This window comes from Sinohyriopsis cumingii, chromosome 18 (assembly GCF_028554795.1).
Source record: "Sinohyriopsis cumingii isolate HCF-2022 chromosome 18, ASM2855479v2, whole genome shotgun sequence".
NCBI classification, from domain to species: domain Eukaryota; kingdom Metazoa; phylum Mollusca; class Bivalvia; order Unionida; family Unionidae; genus Sinohyriopsis; species Sinohyriopsis cumingii.
This window is the reverse complement of record NC_142978.1, coordinates 55,858,428-55,879,368: the sequence shown is the minus strand read 5'-3', so window position 1 is coordinate 55,879,368 and position 20,941 is coordinate 55,858,428. Positions and strand designations below refer to the sequence as shown.

The 20,941-nt window shown below is 36.5% G+C and overlaps 1 protein-coding gene across 2 annotated transcripts in view; it reads left to right on the top strand.

Annotated features, from left to right (window-relative positions):
- LOC149776689 (cytochrome P450 3A24-like) overlaps positions 1–20,941 on the top strand; it is a 119,796-nt gene that overhangs the window by 15,970 nt on the left and 82,885 nt on the right. For both annotated transcript variants that reach the window (XM_089941226.1, XM_089941225.1), the window contains exons 3-6: positions 2,915–3,008; positions 6,025–6,077; positions 12,712–12,808; positions 18,833–18,952. In XM_089941226.1, the coding sequence (XP_089797352.1) occupies positions 2,915–3,008; positions 6,025–6,077; positions 12,712–12,808; positions 18,833–18,952 (364 nt within the window). The remainder of the gene's footprint in view (positions 1–2,914; positions 3,009–6,024; positions 6,078–12,711; positions 12,809–18,832; positions 18,953–20,941) is intronic.

The following is a 20,941-nucleotide window of genomic DNA, read 5'->3' as shown; positions in this document are numbered from 1 at the left end:
TTCCCAAGAAAGGGAAAAGATCTCATTTAATCATGACCTTTCTTACCTTAACAGGTTTCTGCTGGCGAACTATTCAAGATGTAGAACACAGCCAGGTCACTAATGCCATGCCAGCATGAAGTGACTTACAGCCTTGTTCACCATCCCCAACTACTTACTTCACCGACTCAGTCATGTTACCTTTACAAGGAAGTTTCACTATCAGCCCACTTTACTGAGTTTAAAGATACAAGTTTATAAGCATACCAACTTTCTTCTGCAGTCCAACTTGGTCAAGTGAAGACTCAGTCCTCCACATCTGTTGAAGAAGTCTTCTTGTGTCTGTTATCAGTGTTCTGTCATCTTCTTCTTACTATGTCTTTGGTTTTTTTTTTACAGACTTCCCATGTCATATGATCTTTTATCCAACAAAGAATAGCCTTCTTTCAAAAGGCTCCCAAAATCTGGTAAAGTTTCTGTCATTTTACTATGTTTCAAAGGGCAACCCAAAGACTGAGGCAGCCTCAGTCTTCCAACTTTTCATTCCATAGCCACATGTTAGAGTAAAAAAAGACTACCAAAAAGGCAAAGCTTATGACAGTCCAGCAGCTCAAAACAGTTGTTACTCCTTTAATATCAACTCATTTGATCAGAATGTTAAGTTAAAACCCATTCTTGATATTTCACTTTAACAACATCAATTGACTTGACCATACTGGTAATCCATTTTGGCATGTCATTTGTATAATATAAATTGACTTCACCATACTGGTAATCCATTTTGGCATATCACTTGCATAATATAAATTGACTTCACCATACTGGTAATCCATTTTGGCATATCACTTGTATAATATAAATTGACTTCACCATACTGGTAATCCATTTTGGCATACCACTTGTATAATATAAATTGACTTCACCATACTGGTAATCCATTTTGGCATGTCATTTGTATAATATAAATTGACTTCACCATACTGGTAATCCATTTTGGCATGTCACTTGTATAATATAAATTGACTTCACCATACTGGTAATCCATTTTGGCATGTCATTTGTATAATATAAATTGACTTCACCATACTGGTAATCCATTTTGGCATGTCATTTGTATAATATAAATTGACTTCACCATACTGGTAATCCATTTTGGCATGTCACTTGTATAATATAAATTGACTTCACCATACTGGTAATCCATTTTGGCATGTCATTTGTATAATATAAATTGACTTCACCATACTGGTAATCCATTTTGGCATGTCACTTGTATTGACTTGATTAGACTGTTACTCCATTCTAGCCATGCTTGCTCATCCTACCAGTTGACCTGACCAAATTGTTATCCATTCCTGTCTGGAAACTGCTACAAGAGAGCCATTTGTCTTCTTCTCATTTGCTTTATTCTTGCTGGAAGCACATCTGTGTATGGAAGTACATCACTGTTTAGGAAATATATTTACATATTTATGCAACTAACCTATATACAGTTGCTGCTGGTTCAAAGATTAAAATGACCACATTGTGGGGATATAATTTTGTAGGGTCACACTGTTTGCCTTAACACCTAATCGATGATCCTTCTTTCATGGTGGACTTACCTCTCAATATAAAAACAAAAACAAACTTTACAAAATCATCCAGAGATATTTCTGATATAATGTATATGGGACATTTGGCTGTGATTAGACAGTTATTCAGCAAGGGATATTTTGTCCAGAATGTGCTCTGAAGTTTGATTAGTACATTTGCATATGACATATTTCCCTACCAATACCTACTGGTCTTTAACCGGTATTAAGACCGCTTTAGTAAACTTATTCAAGCCCAGAAAAGGTATCTAGGTGCTTTGAAGAACTCTCCATATACTGCCATAATGCAGAGTTTATATTTTTGTTTTCTGTACATCCATCCATCTGTCTGTTCACAATTTTGTTTACTGCACGTTGAGTTCTCCACCAGCAACAGTAACTAAATTTGTATTTGGAGTAAGGAAGAAGCCTATCAGTTTAATGGTTAAAAGATCAAAGGTTAAGTACTTTGTGACTGAGGTTAAGAAACATGGTTTTTGCCTTCACGGTGTGCTTAATAGGTCAAAGGTTAAAGTAATCATGACTCAAAAAACATCATTTATTGGCAATAACTATGGTATTACATAAGACCTGGACTAAACTTTGTGGATGGCTTACACATGTATACGTGCCAACCATTACACTTATGGCATAATCATTATACTTTTTTTTCCACTAAATTACATATTTTGTGAGACTGCTTATGGATTACTCTTTTTTGTTTCATTAAAAAATAAACTGAAAATAAAGCAATAGAAAATTGTTTTTGTCATTTTATTATCATCTCTTTAATTCCATTAATATAAATTTGAGAATATTTTTAAAAGGTGACTGCTGTGTAAGAAAAACCTCAGAGTACTTTCCCTATTTGCAATTTATAGCACTGTTATATGACCCATTTCAAAGAAAACAGATGTGTTTCTTTAACAGTGAACTTAGTCAAACAGATTTATTTTATAGATGAGCTAATCAGTTAGTGAACCAGTCTATATTTTTAAAGAAAATGGTTCCAGATGTTAAGTGAAATGCTTTATAGTTTGAGATGCAGATGTTATATGACAGAAAATGTTAGAGCAGATGGATCTTTTCAAACTTGAAAACATGTCAGATTACAAAAAATGACAAATCAACATCGCATTACAAACTTTAAAAGACGAATATGAGAGTAATATAATACAGCAATGAGATGAAAACAAATTCCTCTATCTCTGCTTCACAGATGTCCTCAATACAAGATAAGATTTCATTATTTTACATCTAGGCCATCTTGTGTGCACAAGACTTTGTATGAAATTCTTTATTTTACATCTATGCTATCTTGTGTCAAAAGACTTATATGAAATTCTTCATATTCCTTTCAGATATGACCAGCTGTGGTACATGTTATTTAGAACAACCATTCCAGGACCAAGACAACTACCTATTTTTGGCAACTTGCTTGAAATAATTAGATTGGTAAGGGAGCCTCAGTTTCAGTTAAATTTGAAAAGTATTTTCAACACAGCTATGCTCACATGTCCCCTTCTATGGCACTAGTTTAATATAGCCCGTGATATAGCACAGTTGTGATTATAGGTCCCATTTACACAGTACAAGTTAACATAGCTACTAATATAACACAGTTCTGCTTATAGGTCCTTGTATATGCTACTGGTTAACATGGTCCCTGATATTACACAGTTATGCTCTAGATCCCCATATATGGTACTAGTTTACCTAGTCCTTGATCTAACACAGTTATGCTTATAGGTCTCCATATATGGTACTAGTGAACATGGTCCCTGATATTACACAGTTATGCTTATAGGTCTCCATATATGGTACTAGTGAACATGGTCCTTGATCTAACACAGTTATGCTTATAGGTCTCCATATATTGTACTAGTGAACATGGTCCCTGATATTACACATTTGTAAATCAAGGTAATTAGTCTAATGGCATACAATTTTCCCCACCTTTCCTTGGATTTGTAAATCAACTGTTTAATCTTATTTTTGTTAAAGTGTGGATCAGTGATCTAGTGAATTTTACAACGGAGATTCCTTGGAAATTCTGCCCTTTTTACCTGTACCTACATGCTAGGATCTTATCAAGCAAGCAGTCAGAAAAAAAACAATCCTCAGCAGAAGTGATGGACAGCACTGCACTAACAGGGCCTTAATTTTTTAAATAGAAAGGAAACATATACAGGAAAGTGGAGAGTTCTTCTTTCAGAAACCCCAGATCCAACAGTTAGCTACAGTAGCTCCCTCTCTTGTACTCTCCGAAGGGAAAGGTTAGCCACTCATACTATGAAGGGCTACTGATCGACAATCTAAGACACGTCCTGACATGATAGTTGAAAAGAAATAAGTCAGAACAAAGATGTCTCTGGCCTTCTTGTGAACTTTGACTTGTTTCAACCTATGGCTTTGGTCCTTTGTCCAAAATGGAATCTTTTGTGAGCTCAGACATGGTTGAATCAAGCAACTCTTTAAGCCAGTGCTGTCCAACCTTTTTGACACCATGGGCCACTGACCAATTTTTCTTGAAGCCAAGGGCTGCAGCAGAAACCTTAAAAGGAACGACTATAAAAATTATTCACAATTGTTTACCTGGTTAAGAAGAAATACTATGAAAGTAGGCCATTTACTTTTTTTTTACATAAATACAAAAGAATTTGCTTGAACTCTGGCGGGCCATTTAAAATCAGCCTATGTGCCATATGTGGCCCACGGGTTGCAGGTTGGAAAGCATTGGTTTAAGCCAACATCTAGCAATTCCTTGATTCAATTGCATTTATGCCTTGGTGGTTCAAGTTCACTCATGATGGTCACAGCTTTCTTTGCCAAGAATAGGTTTCTGGTGGGGAATCGCTCCTTTCTCTTGAAATTTTTTTCATCTTTGGACCCATGCACTAAGTGGCATCTTTAGAGCCCAGGAGTTCTGAAGTTGGACTCAGGTGAACTGAATTGCTTAGAAGAAAAGATATTGGGTATTCTTTTTGCTTAAAAAAAAGGATGATATTTCTTCAAAGGCTCTTGTATCATGGATACAATGGATTATTTGCTTTGCTTACAAGGAACAAACCAAAGACCAATGTATTCTGTGCACATACTGGCTCATGTTGTTAGGACAGTCATCACTAAAATAATTCCCGGTATGAGAAAAATACACATGTATTTAAAATTTCAGGAATCACGCCATGATCATATTAAATTCGAATTCATATGTGATCTCTTCCCCATAATGATAATACATCTTTTGTACACTATTCCATGTACTTTTTATATATAAAAATTTTATGTGTGACTGAATATAGGAAATTTTGGGAGCCACGCCATGACTGCGTTATGTTAGAATTCGCAATATAGCAAGGTGTGTTATAGCGGGGTTGCACTGTAGCATTATGAGGCACAGCTGCTTCATAACTAATATCATCCATGCCATGGGATGGAGGTCAGAGATGACATAGTCAAGCTTTTACCTTAGAGACCTTTTCATTCCAAAGGGATCAATTTGGTCTCCTGGGATTTATGTTAGCAGCCCAGCAAGGCTGCCTTTCTTGGTCATTCAAGGGCTTTATAGTGACAATACTTTACTGCCACTGGATGGGCACAAATGACATTTTGTTCTTCAGACTGCATCCATGGATAAACCATGTACTAACCCTAACCTGTATCTCTCAAGGGATTCATAGCTTCTTCATATACTTCAGGATTCATGGTCCTCCAGGGTAAGATGTAACTTCCTTTTATCTGTTCTCCCATGGTATTGTGATCAGATTAAATATTTTGAGTAAAGTGTCTTTGATAAAATTTATCTGATCATAATACTGGCACTCCATCCAGTGGATCCTCCCCACAGTTAATCCCTGTCAGATCATGCACATCTGCTCCAGTTGTAACTGACCAATGGATGGAATTTTGGTGCCGAGTCTGCTCTGCAAGGGGGAGACCACTCTAATCTGACTTCCACCTTTGAAAATAGACATTTTGACATTTTTGTTGCTAATGTAAACCTGGAAAGATTGCATTTATGAGTGAAAGGAGTACTCCTAAGGTACTATGAGTATTATCGAAGGAACATGTTTTACTCCTAAAGTTAGTATCTCAGTGATGTGAATCAGGTACCAGTAGCGATCATCATTCAAGCAGCACAGCTCTAATATATTTCAGTGAAAATAATAGTATTATGTTTAATTTATATCACTTGGTTTTAGTTCTTGGCTGTGACATTAAAAATATATTTTTGATGTTGATTGTACTGTTATATATAGTAACATACTTCATTATGGCCTTAAGATGACCTCACTTGTAATGTAGGTCACTATGATTACTTCCATGAACAGCTTTATAAGGTTCGAGTACTGTGTAATTAAGTCATGCATAATGGTTAGCTGGATTTATTTGTTTTCTGTGCTGCAGTTGTACATATAGTGTATTTCTGTCAAAGACAAATATTAGTCAATGTTTTTTGTTTTTCTGGCAGGGGACATACGAGTTTGAACTTCGGAGTACTAAGCAGTATGGCCGAGTCTACAGGTAAATATTGTACTTGCTAATTGCATCATTTTGTAACATCAGATTAAAATCAAATTGAAATGGTCTGTTTGTGACAAGGGTTTGCTCTCATGGTTATTGACTGGTATCATCCATTTGAAAGAGTGATGATAATCCATTGCCGGTATTTGATGAGCCACAGTCTGTTGTACAAGGTAAAGTCTTGTATAGATTCTCCACTTCTTGTATTGATTTGTCTATCGGTATAGCAACCGTTATCAGTGCATTGATATATCATTGAATCATTTGACCCCTAGTAAATACATAGCTTATTTTAGCATTTTGTAACATCAAATTAAAGACAAATTTGAAATGGTTTGAACAAACATTATTTATGACAAAGGTTCATTTTCATGGTGTTTGGCTGGTTGTTGTTGTGTGCCTGAAGCCATTTTTTCAGCACAAGGTAGGCTATACATGGCAGCCAGTGTAACTGGTGAAAGAAGAACCAGGTAAAATCGCCAGGGAAGAACCGCCAACCCATGGGAAGCTTTTTCACATATCCAAATTGGCCAAGCCAGAGCCTTGAATCCAGTAGTATTATCCATTGAAAAGAGTGACCAGAATTACTGATATCTGATGAGCTACAGACTATTGAATTTCTGTTACTGATTTTGCTTCATTGAAAATATAAGAGAACTTCATTCATGATGATTAATTCAATTCCACTAAATCTTGAGCATTGAGAGTTTGCACTTGTCTACATATCCTTGGATGAATCTGGTCTTAGTCAAAGCAACACTTCAAGACAGATAGTTGTGCTTCAATACTGGCCCTGATTTTATACACCTTTTAAAGTAGAAGATTAGGCTCAATCACCAGAAAAAGGCAGTCACCAGAAAAAGGCAGTCACTAGAAAAATGCAGTCACTAGAAAAAGGCAGTCACTAGAAAAATGCAGTCACTAGAAAAAGGCAGTCACTAGAAAAAGGCAGTCACCAGAAAAAGGCAGTCACCAGAAAAAAGCAGTCATTAGAAATACAATCAACAGAAAGCTCAGTTGCTGACAATTGAGTCAGTGGAAACTCATTGACTAGAAACTCAGTCACTGGTAGCTCAATCACTTGAAATTCAGTCATTAGAAATGAAGTCAACAAAGCACAATCAAGTGGAAATTCAGTCACTAAAATGAAGTCACAGGAAACTTGTTTGTTGGAAGTTCAATCAATAGAAATTCAGTCTATGGAGTCTTAATCACTAGAAACTCCATGGAAATTCAGTCAGTGGAAACTAAATGACTGGAAACTCAGTCACTGGAAACTCAATGACTGAAAGTCAATAATTAGAAAATTCAGTAACAGGAAAGGATAATTTTATTTGAAATAAAGCTTGGTAAATCTAGAGGTATATTTTTAGTTGCGAAAGGAGCCTGAGCTGAAGATTTTATGCCATAGTCATCAATAGCTTTTGGGCTGTTTCAGACCTGCCAACTGTTAAGATTTTGCTGCAAGTCTTACAAAAATTACCCTTAAAATACAGACTTATGGCATACTAGCAAAAACTACGGAAAAAATATAATTGCCGAGAAATCCAGATAATTGACTCATCCGTGTTTTATTTGGATCCAGGTTTCATCTTAGAATTAGTGAAATTAGTCAGGAAACCAGACTAACTTTACAGCAGCACCCCAGGTGCTTTAAAATGCACCTATTTGTTCATGCGAAGCATCTGCATGATCAAACTGTTGATGATATAATTTTTAAAAATGGCGTCCAGAAAACGATGCATGTTTAAGACAGAAGGGAAAATAAGCTTCTAGAAAAGTGTTAATAAACAACACAAAAGAATAAATAGGAGTAATCAGATTCTTGTGAATAAAAGCTGGCAAGGACACAATTACGTTTATTGGACATCACATGCCAGTTTGAGTATGTCTAGTGGCAGGAGATATGATTGCCATTGTCATGTAGAACAGAAAAGAATTTCCAAGAATTATGTAAAGTTGAGAGATAGCAACGAGCCATTGAGCTGCATATGGATAGGAACTATAGTTTGTGCAACTGTACTAGTGGTACATAAAGTCTACGCATGCTTTACAAACTTCAGTTGAACATAATTTTTATCGTTGATGCGTCAAACTTTTAATTACATTTTCCAGCTTTACAATAGCAGTTTTTGATATTTTGTTACACCTTACTGAAAACTGGCCAGTCTTACGGAAAAAATCAACTTGTTTACTGAGATGGACTCGTCAGGTTGGTAGGTCTGCTGTTTAACTCAAATTTTTACATTTTATGTGATGTTTTATCAAAACATTTAAAGAAAAGGCCAGAATCTTTAAAGTTCATAAATGCATTTTCCTCTTCAATGGATTTTAGTTTTCTGCTTGTGTTTCAGTGCTCTGACTCCATCAGGCATTCTTAGTTCACACCATTTAGACTTATGTTTTACTTTTAGAAGTTGTAGCTTCAGATTCTGAGGTGCAAGATTGCAACAGTTTTCTCAAATGCACATATTTCAGTATATTAATTTTGACTGCCATGGCTGAAAGTTGATCAGGATCTATTTATGCCAATATTGTGACAAACTACTGCATTGTTGAAATTTGATCTGTTTGCTTTTTCCACCATTAAACTTAAAGCAACTTTTAAACACTAATAGTGTACTCAGTATGGTAGTATTATACTCAGTATGTTGATAGCATATTTAGTATGTTGATAGTGCACTCAGTATGTTAATGGAATGCTTGGTATATTAAATGAATGCTTGGTATGTTAATGGAATGCCCAGTATGTTAAGGGAATGTTCAGTATGTTAATATTATACTCATTAAGTTAATAGGATGCTCAGTATGTTAATGGAATGCTCATTATGTTAATGGTATGCTCAGTATGTTGATAGTTTACTCAGTCTGTTCATGGAATGCTTGGTATGTTAATGGAATGCTCAGTATGTTAATGGTATGCTCACTATGTTGATAGTATACTCACTATATTAATGGAATGCTCAGTATGTTAAGGGAATGATCAGTATGTTAATAGGATGCTCAGTATATTAATGAATAGCTTGGTATGTTAATGAAATGCTCAGCATGTTAATAATATGCTCAGTATGTAATAGTGTGCTCAGTATGTTGATAGTTTACTCAGTATGTTAATGGAATGCTCAGTATGTTAATGGTATGCTCAGTATGTTGATATTACACTCAGTATATTAATAGGATGCTCATTATGTTAAGTGAATGCTTGGTATGTTAATGTAATGCTTGGATGTTAATGGTATGATCAGTATGTTGAGAGTATACTCAATATATATATATATATATATATATATATAGAGAGAGAGAGAGAGAGAGAGAGAGAGAGAGAGAGAGAGAAAGCAAATTAACATTTAGAATTTGATCAAGGTCACTGTTGACAAATGTTTCATTCAAATATCTTTGTTGGTCTTTGACTTTTAAATATTATCACTTGTGTGTAATAAAAAAATTCAGTATGTTTCTTGTTTAATTTTTAACTGAATGTGCATTTCATTGTTTATTTTCATTACTACTAGGTTCTGGAATTTTCAGTGCTGGAGTTTCATTGCTATTGAATTTAATAGTGCTGTCAACTTTTAGTTGTAATGGTCATAGACCAAAAGAGCTTATGGGATGACCTATTACCCATTTGACCATGCAGAAGAACTTATGTTGTCCATTTCACAAGAGCTTGTAAAATGGCCTGCTATCTATTTGACCACAAAATTTTATGGGATGGCCTGTTGTCCATTTCACAGAAGAACACATTGGATGACCTTTTGCCCATTTGACCAGAAGAGCCTATGGAATTGCCTATTATCCACTTGACAAGAAGAGCTAATGGGATGGCCTGTTGTCAATTTGACAAGAAGAGCTGATGTCATGGCCTGTTGTCCATTTGAACAGAAGAGTTTACAGGATGGCCTGTTATCTCATTGACCAGAGGAGTTTATATGATGGCCTGTTGTGCTTCATCCAATCATAGATCAGAAGAGATTATGGGATTGCCTGATGTCCTTCATTTAGACCAGAAGAGTTTATTGGATTGCCTGTTGTCCTTGAACCATCATCTTAGACCAGAAGAATTAATGGGATTGCCTGTTGTCCTTTATCATCAACCATTGTCATAGACCATAATAGCAAATGGGATTGACTGTTGTCCATTATCCATCAACTTAGACCATTAGAGTTTATGGGATTGCCTGTTGTCCTTTATCTATCATCAACCATTGTCATAGACCATAATAGCAAATGGGATTGCCTGTTGTCCTTTATCCATCATCTTAGACCATTAGAGTTTATGGGATTGCCTGTTGTCCTTTATCCATCATTGTAGACCAGATGAGTTTATGGATTGCCTTTTGTCCTTTATCCATCATTTTAGACCAGAAGGTTTTATGGGATTGCCTGTTGTCCATCAATCATTGACGTAGACCATAATAGCATATGGGATTGCCTGTTGTCCTTTATCCATCATCTTAGACCAGAAGAGATTATGGGATTGCCTTTGTCCTTTATCCATCATTTTAGACCAGATGAGTTTATGGGATTGCCTGTTGTCCTTCAGCCATTGTCATAGACCATAATAGAATATGGGATTGCCAGCTGTTGTCCTTTATCCATCATCTTAGACCAGAAGAGTTTATGGGATTGCCTGTTGTCCTTTATCCATCATTTTAGACAAGAAGAGTTTATGGATTGCCTGTTGTCCTTTATCCATCATCTTAGACTAGAAGCTTTTATGGGATTGCCTGTTGTCCCTCAACCATTGTCATAGACTGTAATAGCATATGGGATTGCCTGTTGTCCTTTATCCATCATCTTAGACCAGAAGAGTTTATGGGATTGGCTGTTGTCCATTTGACATTGCACCTTAGGACAAAGATTGTGTCGCTACTTTTCCTACTTGGATGTTACCATGAAACTTTACACATTCCTTCATCCTAAAGTCTAGTTGCTTTTAAATGAAAATAGTGTTACTCAGACATCAAAATGGCCACCGCAGCAGCCAAATGTATTATCTCTACACCTGAATGGGGATTTCACTAAAAGACTTCCTTTGATGTCTGATTGGTCCAAAAATGAAATGGTGCTGATGTGATATCCAATATGGCCATCACAGCAGTGGACTTAAAGATCTTGTCATTGCTGTTACTCCTGAGTGGGTGAGTCATATCAGCATAGAGTTTTAACCGGAAGACTTCTTGTGGTGTCTAACTGGCCTTAAGTAACAATCGTGCTTCTCTGAAATCCCATGTGGTCATGATAGTAGCTAAAATGAGAGTCTTATTGCTAATCCTCCTAAGTGGAAAGTCACATCAACATTGATTATTCACCAGAAGACCTCTCATAATGTCTAATTGGTATCAAATGAAAATGGTCTAGATCTGACATCTAGTATGGCAACCATGACAGCTCTCTTGAAAATCTATTGTTGCTACTCCTCCTCAACATTACATTTTCACCAGAAGGGTAATTATATCTTGTTTGTCCAGAATAAAAATGAACATATTGAAAATCTTCTCAATAATTCTCCAGATTGGATTCTCGTATAAATTTGGGGTTTTCAGCAAAAGTCTTCTGTTGATGTATAGTTTCACTTGATTAAAAAATGGTGCTGATTTAAAACTGTTTTGCTGCCACAGTTACTGATTTGAAAATCACATCAGTCAAGACTATTAGAGATGGTACCAACACTCGGCAGCTAAAAAGAAAATGGACTTATCTTTGGATGTTGGAAATTCTTCTGGTCAGTAGAGCTTCAGTTCCTTTGAGGGATACTGTTTCAGGAGGAATCCCTGTATCCCATAGAACCTCTGCTTTTTCACATTTTTCAATGTCTTTTTATCACTTTTTGGCCATTTAACTATTGTCTAATACAATAGGGCATGTTATGCTGCCATGAAGACTTCCCTAAAGTTTGCCATCAGGTGGCCACTGGAAGTGATTCTTGTTTACCATGGGCATCCAGAAAACACTTGTGTGTGCAAAATTGTTAAGGCCCTCCTTAGTAGATTGTAGAGATCATAGCCTATTGTGAAGTAGAGAAAAGAGCCCTTTGCAATATAGAGTGCTTTGCAATGTAGAGAGAGTCCTTTGCAGTGAGATCAGAACCTTTGCATTGTGATAGATCCATCTTTTGTGATATAGAGATCAGAGTCCTTTGTGAAGCCCTTTGTGATGTAGAGATCAGAGCCTTTTCCCATGTACAGATCAGAACCTTTTATTATGTCAGGCACAACTGAACAAAATCACATCACCTTATCGTCTTCTTTTATGTACAGATCAGTTATAAAAATAATTGCAATACTCCTTTAAAGATAATTAATTTTATGTTATGGAAAGCAATTTAAATTATATCATTTAGCAAATAGGGGTATATAACTACAAAATACAGTGTTTATACTGTAAGATATTGTGACTAAGTACAAAGTAGATTGGGCTTACAAATTCACTCTGTTGTACGTATGGCTTTTCCACAATGTCCAACAGTACAAACTCTACAATTTATAAGTATGAAAATCAAACTGAAATCAATAATATCTGAAAAATAACACAAATAATGTACAAATTATATTTCTATGAATATAGAAATGAGTGTTACAAAAGGGAACTGAGGATTTTAATAAAAATCAGTAATATTTCCTTTCTTTTGTAGCACTCGTGGTGGTGGAACATTTGTGGTAAACATCACAGATCTTGATCTCCTGAAGAAAATATTTGTTAAAAACTTCAACAGTTTTACTGACAGGCTTGTAAGTCTTTTGCTGTTTAGTAGTCTGCAGCTAGAAAGTAGACCTGGACTTGTGTACCCATGTATAATTACTCTCATTCTATCAGAAAGTAGATATGGACTTGTGTACCCATGTATAATTATTCCCATTCTATCAGAAAGTAGGCCTGGACTTGTTAACCCATGTATAATTACTCCCATTCTTTAAGGAGTAGACCTTGATTTACTTTATGTACCCATGTATAATTACTTCCATTCCTTAAGTAGACCCAGACCTGTGAACCCATGTATAATTACTCCCATTCTTTGAGGAAGTATACCTGGACTTGTGTACCCATGTATAATTACTCCCATTCTTTGAGGAAGTATACCTGGACTTGTGTACCCATGTATAATTACTCCCATTCTATCAGAAAGTAGGCCTGGACTTGTTAACCCATGTATAATTACTCCCATTCTATCAGAAAGTAGATATGGACTTGTGTATCCATGTATAATTACTCCCATTCTATCAGAAAGTAGATATGGACTTGTGTACCCATGTATAATTACTCCCATTCTATCAGAAAGTAGATATGGACTTGTGTACCCACGTATAATTACTCCCATTCTATCAGAAAGTAGATATGGACTTGTGTACCCATGTATAATTATTCCCATTCTATCAGAAAGTAGGCCTGGACTTGTTAACCCATGTATAATTACTCCCATTCTTTAAGGAGTAGACCTTGATTTACTTTACGTACCCATGTAAAATTACTTCCATTCCTTAAGTAGACCCAGACCTGTGAACCCATGTATAATTACTCCCATTCTTTGAGGAAGTATACCTGGACTTGTGTACCCATGTATAATTACTCCCATTCCTTAAGGAAGTATACCTGGATTTGTGTACCCATGTATAATTACTCCCATTCTTTAGGAAGTAGACCCGGACCTGTTTACCCATGTATAATTACTGGCATTCCTTAAAGAAGTATACCTGGATTTGTGTACCCATGTATAATTAATTACTCCCATTCATTAAGGAAGTAGGCCTGGATTTGTGCACCTATGTTTAATTATTACCATTCATTAAGGATGTAGACCTGGACTTGTGTACCCATGTATAATTACTCCTGTTCTTTAAGGAAGCAGGTCTGGACTTGCGAACCCATGTATAATTACTAAATTCTTTAAGGAGTAGACCCGGACTTGTGTACCCATGTATAGTTACTCCCATTCCTTAAGGAAGTAGACCCAGACCTGTGTACCCATGTGTAATTATTCCCATTCTTTAAGGAGTAGACCAGGACTTGTGTACCCATGTATAGTTACTCCCATTCCTTAAGGAAGTAGACCCAGACCTGTGTACCCATGTGTAATTACTCCCATTCTTTGAGGAAGTAGACCTGGATTTGTATACCTATGTATAATTACTCCCATTCCTTAAGGAAGTTTACCTGGATTTGTGTACCCATGGATAATTATTCCCATTCTTTAAGGAAGTAGACTTGGACTTACGTACCCATGTATAATTACTCTCATTCCTTAAGAAAGTAGACTTGGACTTATGTACCCATGTATAATTACTCCCATTCTTTAAGGAGTAGACCCAGACTTGTGTACCCATGTGTAGTTACTCCCATTCCTTAAGGAAGTAGACCCAGACCTGTGTACCCATGTATAATTACTCCCATTCTTTAAGGAGTAGACCAGGACTTGTGTACCCATGTATATTTACTCCAATTCTTTAAGGAAGAAGAATGAGAATTAATTTGCCCATTTATACTTATCAGCATTCTTTAAGGATGATTTAGAATGTTGGAGTATTTAACTTTTGGGTAAAAATTGATGTTTTTATATCACTTAGGATTCAAGTGCTTTGAAGTCACTTTGGTTTAAAATGAAATTTTTATATTGCTTAGGGTTCAAGTACTTTGAAATCACTTTTGGATGAAAATGAGATTTTAAATTGCTTAGGGTTCAGGTACTTTGAAATCACTAATATTTGTATAGGTTGATGTGCATTTTCCTGTACTTTTTATTGTAGAAAAATTGCGCTTAATAGAATCAGTGGTTTGCAGTTCTTTGAACAAAATGGATTAAAATAAAATGTAATTATCTCGGTTCCTGTATGGAGAAAAAGGCCCATTTTATTGGGGGCTTTAATAAGTAGCTATTCCACTTGCCTACCTTGATTGTCAAATAATCAGCATAGATATTGCTTGATGTATTTGAACAGTATTACTTGATAAATGTAACCAGTTATACATTACTTTATGACATACATAGTGCTTGATTTATTTAACCAGTGATGCATTACCATGTCAGATAGATAGTACTTGTTATATTTAACCAGTGATGCATTGCCATATGAACATAGATACTGCTTGGTATATTTAACAGTGATGCATTGCCATATGAACATAGATGCTGCTTGGTATATTTAACAGTGATGCATTGCCATATGAACATAGATACTGCTTGATATATTTAACACTGATGCATTGCCATATGAACATAGATACTGCTTGGTATATTTAACACTGATGCATTGCCATATGAACATAGATACTGCTTGATATATTTAACACTGATGCATTGCCATATGAACATAGATACTGCTTGATATATTTAACATTGATGCATTGCCATATGAACATAGATACTGCTTGGTATATTTAACACTGATGCATTGCCATATGAACATAGACACTGCTTGATATATTTAACATTGATGCATTGCCATATGAACATAGATACTGCTTGGTATATTTAACATTGATGCATTGCCATATGAACATAGATACTGCTTGGTGTATTTAACAGTGATGCATTGCCATATGAACATAGATACTGCTTGATATATTTAACACTGATGCATTGCCATATGAACATAGACACTGCTTGATATATTTAACACTGATGCATTGCCATATGAACATAGATACTGCTTGATATATTTAACACTGATGCATTGCCATATGAACATAGATACTGCTTGATATATTTAACACTGATGCATTGCCATATGAACATAGATACTGCTTGATATATTTAACACTGATGCATTGCCATATGAACATAGATACTGCTTGGTATATTTAACAGTGATGCATTGCCATATGAACATAGACACTGCTTGATATATTTAAACTGATGCATTGCCATATGAACATAGACACTGCTTGATATATTTAACATTGATGCATTGCCATATGAACATAGATACTGCTTGGTATATTTAACATTGATGCATTGCCATATGAACATAGATACTGTTTGATGTATTTAACAGTGATGCATTGCCATATGAACATAGATACTGCTTGATATATTTAACACTGATGCATTGCCATATGAACATAGATACTGCTTGATATATTTAACACTGATGCATTACTGCTTGGTATATTTAACAGTGATGCATTGCCATATGAACATAGACACTGCTTGATATATTTAAACTGATGCATTGCCATATGAACATAGACACTGCTTGGTATATTTAACATTGATGCATTGCCATATGAACATAGATACTGCTTGATATATTTAACACTGATGCATTGCCATATGAACATAGATACTGCTTGGTATATTTAACATTGATGCATTGCCATATGAACATAGATACTGCTTGATATATTTAACACTGATGCATTACTGCTTGGTATATTTAACAGTGATGCATTGCCATATGAACATAGACACTGCTTGGTATATTTAACATTGATGCATTGCCATATGAACATAGATACTGCTTGGTATATTTAACACTGATGCATTGCCATATGAACATAGATACTGCTTGATATATTTAACAGTGATGCATTGCCATATGAACATAGATACTGCTTGATATATTTAACAGTGATGCATTGCCATATGAACATAGACACTGCTTGATATATTTAACAGTGATGCATTGCCATATGAACATAGACACTGCTTGGTATATTTAACATCGATGCATTGCCATATGAACATATATACTGCTTGATATATTTAACAGTGATGCATTGCCATATGAACATATATACTGCTTGGTATATTTAACACTGATGCATTGCCATATGAACATAGATACTGCTTGATATATTTAACACTGATGCATTGCCATATGAACATAGATACTGCTTGATATATTTAACATTGATGCATTGCCATATGAACATAGATACTGCTTGATATATTTAACACTGATGCATTGCCATATGAACATAGATACTGCTTGGTATATTTAACACTGATGCATTGCCATATGAACATAGATACTGCTTGATATATTTAACACTGATGCATTGCCATATGAACATAGACACTGCTTGATATATTTAACACTGATGCATTGCCATATGAACATAGATACTGCTTGATATATTTAACACTGATGCATTGCCATATGAACATAGATACTGCTTGATATATTTAACACTGATGCATTGCCATATGAACATAGATACTGCTTGATATATTTAACACTGATGCATTGCCATATGAACATAGATACTGCTTGGTATATTTAACAGTGATGCATTGCCATATGAACATAGACACTGCTTGATATATTTAAACTGATGCATTGCCATATGAACATAGACACTGCTTGATATATTTAACACTGATGCATTGCCATATGAACATAGATACTGCTTGATATATTTAACACTGATGCATTGCCATATGAACATAGATACTGCTTGGTATATTTAACACTGATGCATTGCCATATGAACATAGATACTGCTTGATATATTTAACACTGATGCATTGCCATATGAACATAGATACTGCTTGATATATTTAACACTGATGCATTGCCATATGAACATATATACTGCTTGGTATATTTAACACTGATGCATTGCCATATGAACATAGATACTGCTTGATATATTTAACACTGATGCATTGCCATATGAACATAGATACTGCTTGATATATTTAACATTGATGCATTGCCATATGAACATAGATACTGCTTGATATATTTAACACTGATGCATTGCCATATGAACATAGATACTGCTTGATATATTTAACACTGATGCATTGCCATTTGAACATAGATACTGCTTGATATATTTAACATTGTTGCATTGCTATATCAACATGAGTATGGGACAGATTCTTTTTTTAGGCTGTATAAGTGAGCACTAATTATAGGTAACCAATGAAATGCGGAGAACAAAAGTTGTACAGTTCCCCATTTATAGGTTATGTGCATTGCTTTTGTACATACAAAGTTTATAGCTGTTCATTATGGAAAATCTTTATTTGAGACATTTGCAGTTTAGGCCTCAGCAGGGAGCTGAATAATAATTTGAGATATTTGCAGTTTAGGTCTCAGCAGGGAGCTGAATAATAATTTGAGACATTTGCAGTTTAGGTCTCAGCAGGGAGCTGAATAATAATTTGAGACATTTGCAGTTTAGGCCTCAGCAGGGAGCTGAATAATAATTTGAGACATTTGCAATTTAGGCCTCAGCAGGGAGTTGAATAATAATTTGAGACATTTGCAATTTAGGTCTCAGCAGGGAGCTGAATAATAATTTGAGACATTTGCAGTTTAGGCCTCAGTAGGGAGCTGAATAATAATTTGAGACATTTGCAGTTTAGGCCTCAGTAGGGAGCTGAATATTAATTTGAGTCATTTGCAGTTTGGGCCTCAGTAGGGAGCTGAATAATAATTTGAGAAAATTGCAGATTTAGCCTCAGCAGGGAGATAACTATTAATAATTTACCAGTGTCTTGCAAGAACTTCAAAAAGAACACAAAGTACCATATTTAATAAGTGGGGTCAAGGTTTCTTTCAGGCAAATTAGATAACACTTTGCATGGGACATACTAGACTGGCAACTCACTTAGAATATGAGAGGGGCCCAGTCTAGATTCAGATGGGCCCCAGGCATATTGGAGATTTTTAGCTCTGTATATACACATACCCAAATGCACCAGTGTGTACACAGGCATGCACACACAATCACATGCACAGTCCTGACTGTTTCTGCAAATAACTCTTAAAACATTAAGAAGTAAACCTGTTGTCATCTCCTTTTAGGTAATTGAAGGAGCTGATCCATGGCCAGTGAATAAAAGTGTACTCATGCTTCATGGAGCTGATTGGACCAGAGTTCGGAAGATTATCACACCAACATTTAGCTCTGGTAAACTGAAGTTGGTAAGTCTCATTTGTCAAGAGTACCCATGGTCCCACCTACACCCCACCAAACAAAGAAAACAACAACAATAAAGTTCACTACTCATCCAAATTTTTTGTTTTCATAGGAAATACGCAGCATAACACCATTTAATATATTCAGTTATAGCACTTTTGTCAGGAAGCAAGTAAGACCTTGAAAACGAGGACCACTCACATCGGCTGAGGGTTGGAGGGGCTGGTTCTGTTCTGTGCGTGCACAGGTGGCTGATGAGGCTAATCCTTGAATGGAATGTTTGTTTGCCTAAGGGACAAGGGATGAGTGGGATATATCCAGGAGGGTTGATGGCACATGCTTTTGTGGCTTGCCTCTTCAGCTCTGCAGCTGCTGCTGTCCTGATAGATTTGCACAACTTGGAGCCTTTGTTCACAGAGGAACACCAAGTGACTCAATTGCTTGCTGTTAGCTCCCAGGAATAAAGGTTTATTTTGAACGCCTTCAATACAGCTTTTAGACTGTCTATGAAGCATTTCTTCTGACCTCTGTGGGATTGCTGTCCCTTCTGTAGCTCGCCATAGAAGAGTCTCTTAGGCAGCCGGTGGTTTGGCATGTGTACAACATGTCCTGCCCAGCATAGCTGGGACTGCATCAGGATGGAGTGGATGCTGGGTAGACCTGCTTGGGCAAGTACCTAAGTGTCTGGAACCTTGTCCTGCCACTTGATGTTGAGGATTTTCCTGAGACTTGTGGTGTGAAAGCGGTTTAGCTTCCTGGTGTGGCGTTGATACACCGTCCACATTTTGCATGTGTAAAGTAGTGTGGGGAGCACAACTGCCAATGTAGACCTTTAGTTTGGTCTGGATGCTGATGCCTCTTTTATTCCAGATGTTGAAATACAGTCTGCCAAAAGTTGAGCTGCCTCTGGCAATGTGGAGGTTGACTTCGTCATCAGTAGTAACACTTTGTGACAGTTTGCTGCCAAGGTAGGTAAAGAGGTTCACTATGTTGAGTTTTTGGCCATTGACGGTGATGTTGTTCTCAACGTAGGGTTTTCCAGGGGCCAGCTGATGCAGGACTTCAATCTTCTTGGTACTGATGGTGAGAACGAAGCTTGTGTGGGAGCTGGAGAACTTGTCAACACTGTGTTGCAGTTCAGTTTCTAAGCCAGAGTTGAGGGCACAGTCATCAGCAAATATGAATTCCCTGATGGTGTCTGTCATGACCTTGGCTTTTGCTTAAAGCCTCCATGGGTTAAACAGTTTTCCATCTGTACAGTACCTGATGCCGACTCCAACATCTCTGTTTCTGAAAGCATTAGTCAGCATGGCGGAGAACAATTGACTGAACAGTGTTGGTGTCAGAACACAACCCTGCTTGATGCCATTGGTTACTGGGAATGGCTCAGATGTCTCTCCATTGTCCTGGACTCATGCCTGCATACCTTCATGGAAATGCTGTACCATGGATATAAATTTTGTCGGGCATCCATACTTGGCCATTACCTTCCACAAGTCTTCTCTGCTGACAGTATCGAAGGCCATTGTCAAATTGATGTAAATGGAGAAGAGGTCAACATTTTACTCTTGACATTTCTCTTGTAGCTGCCTCACAGCAAACACCATGTCAATGGTCCCATGTTCTTTTCAGAATCCACACTGGCTTTCTGGCAGGAGTCCCTGGTCAAGGTGCACAGTGAGGCAGTTCAGTAGGATTCTGGCAAGTATCTTTCCTCCGATTGAGAGTAAGGATATACCCTAATGGTTGTCGCAATCCTGGCGGTTCCCTTTGCGCTTATACAGGTAGATTATGGAAGCGTCTTTGAATTCTTGGGGGAACGTCTCTTGCTGCCACATAGTAAAAATAGTTGGTGGAGCCTTTCCATCAGGACTGTGCCCTATCCTTGTAGACTTTAGCTGGGATGGAGTCTGAACCATGGCTTTGCTACTGGAGAGCAGATGTATCACTTTCTGTGTCCTGAGCAAGGTTGGGGGTGTGGGTCATCCAGTTCT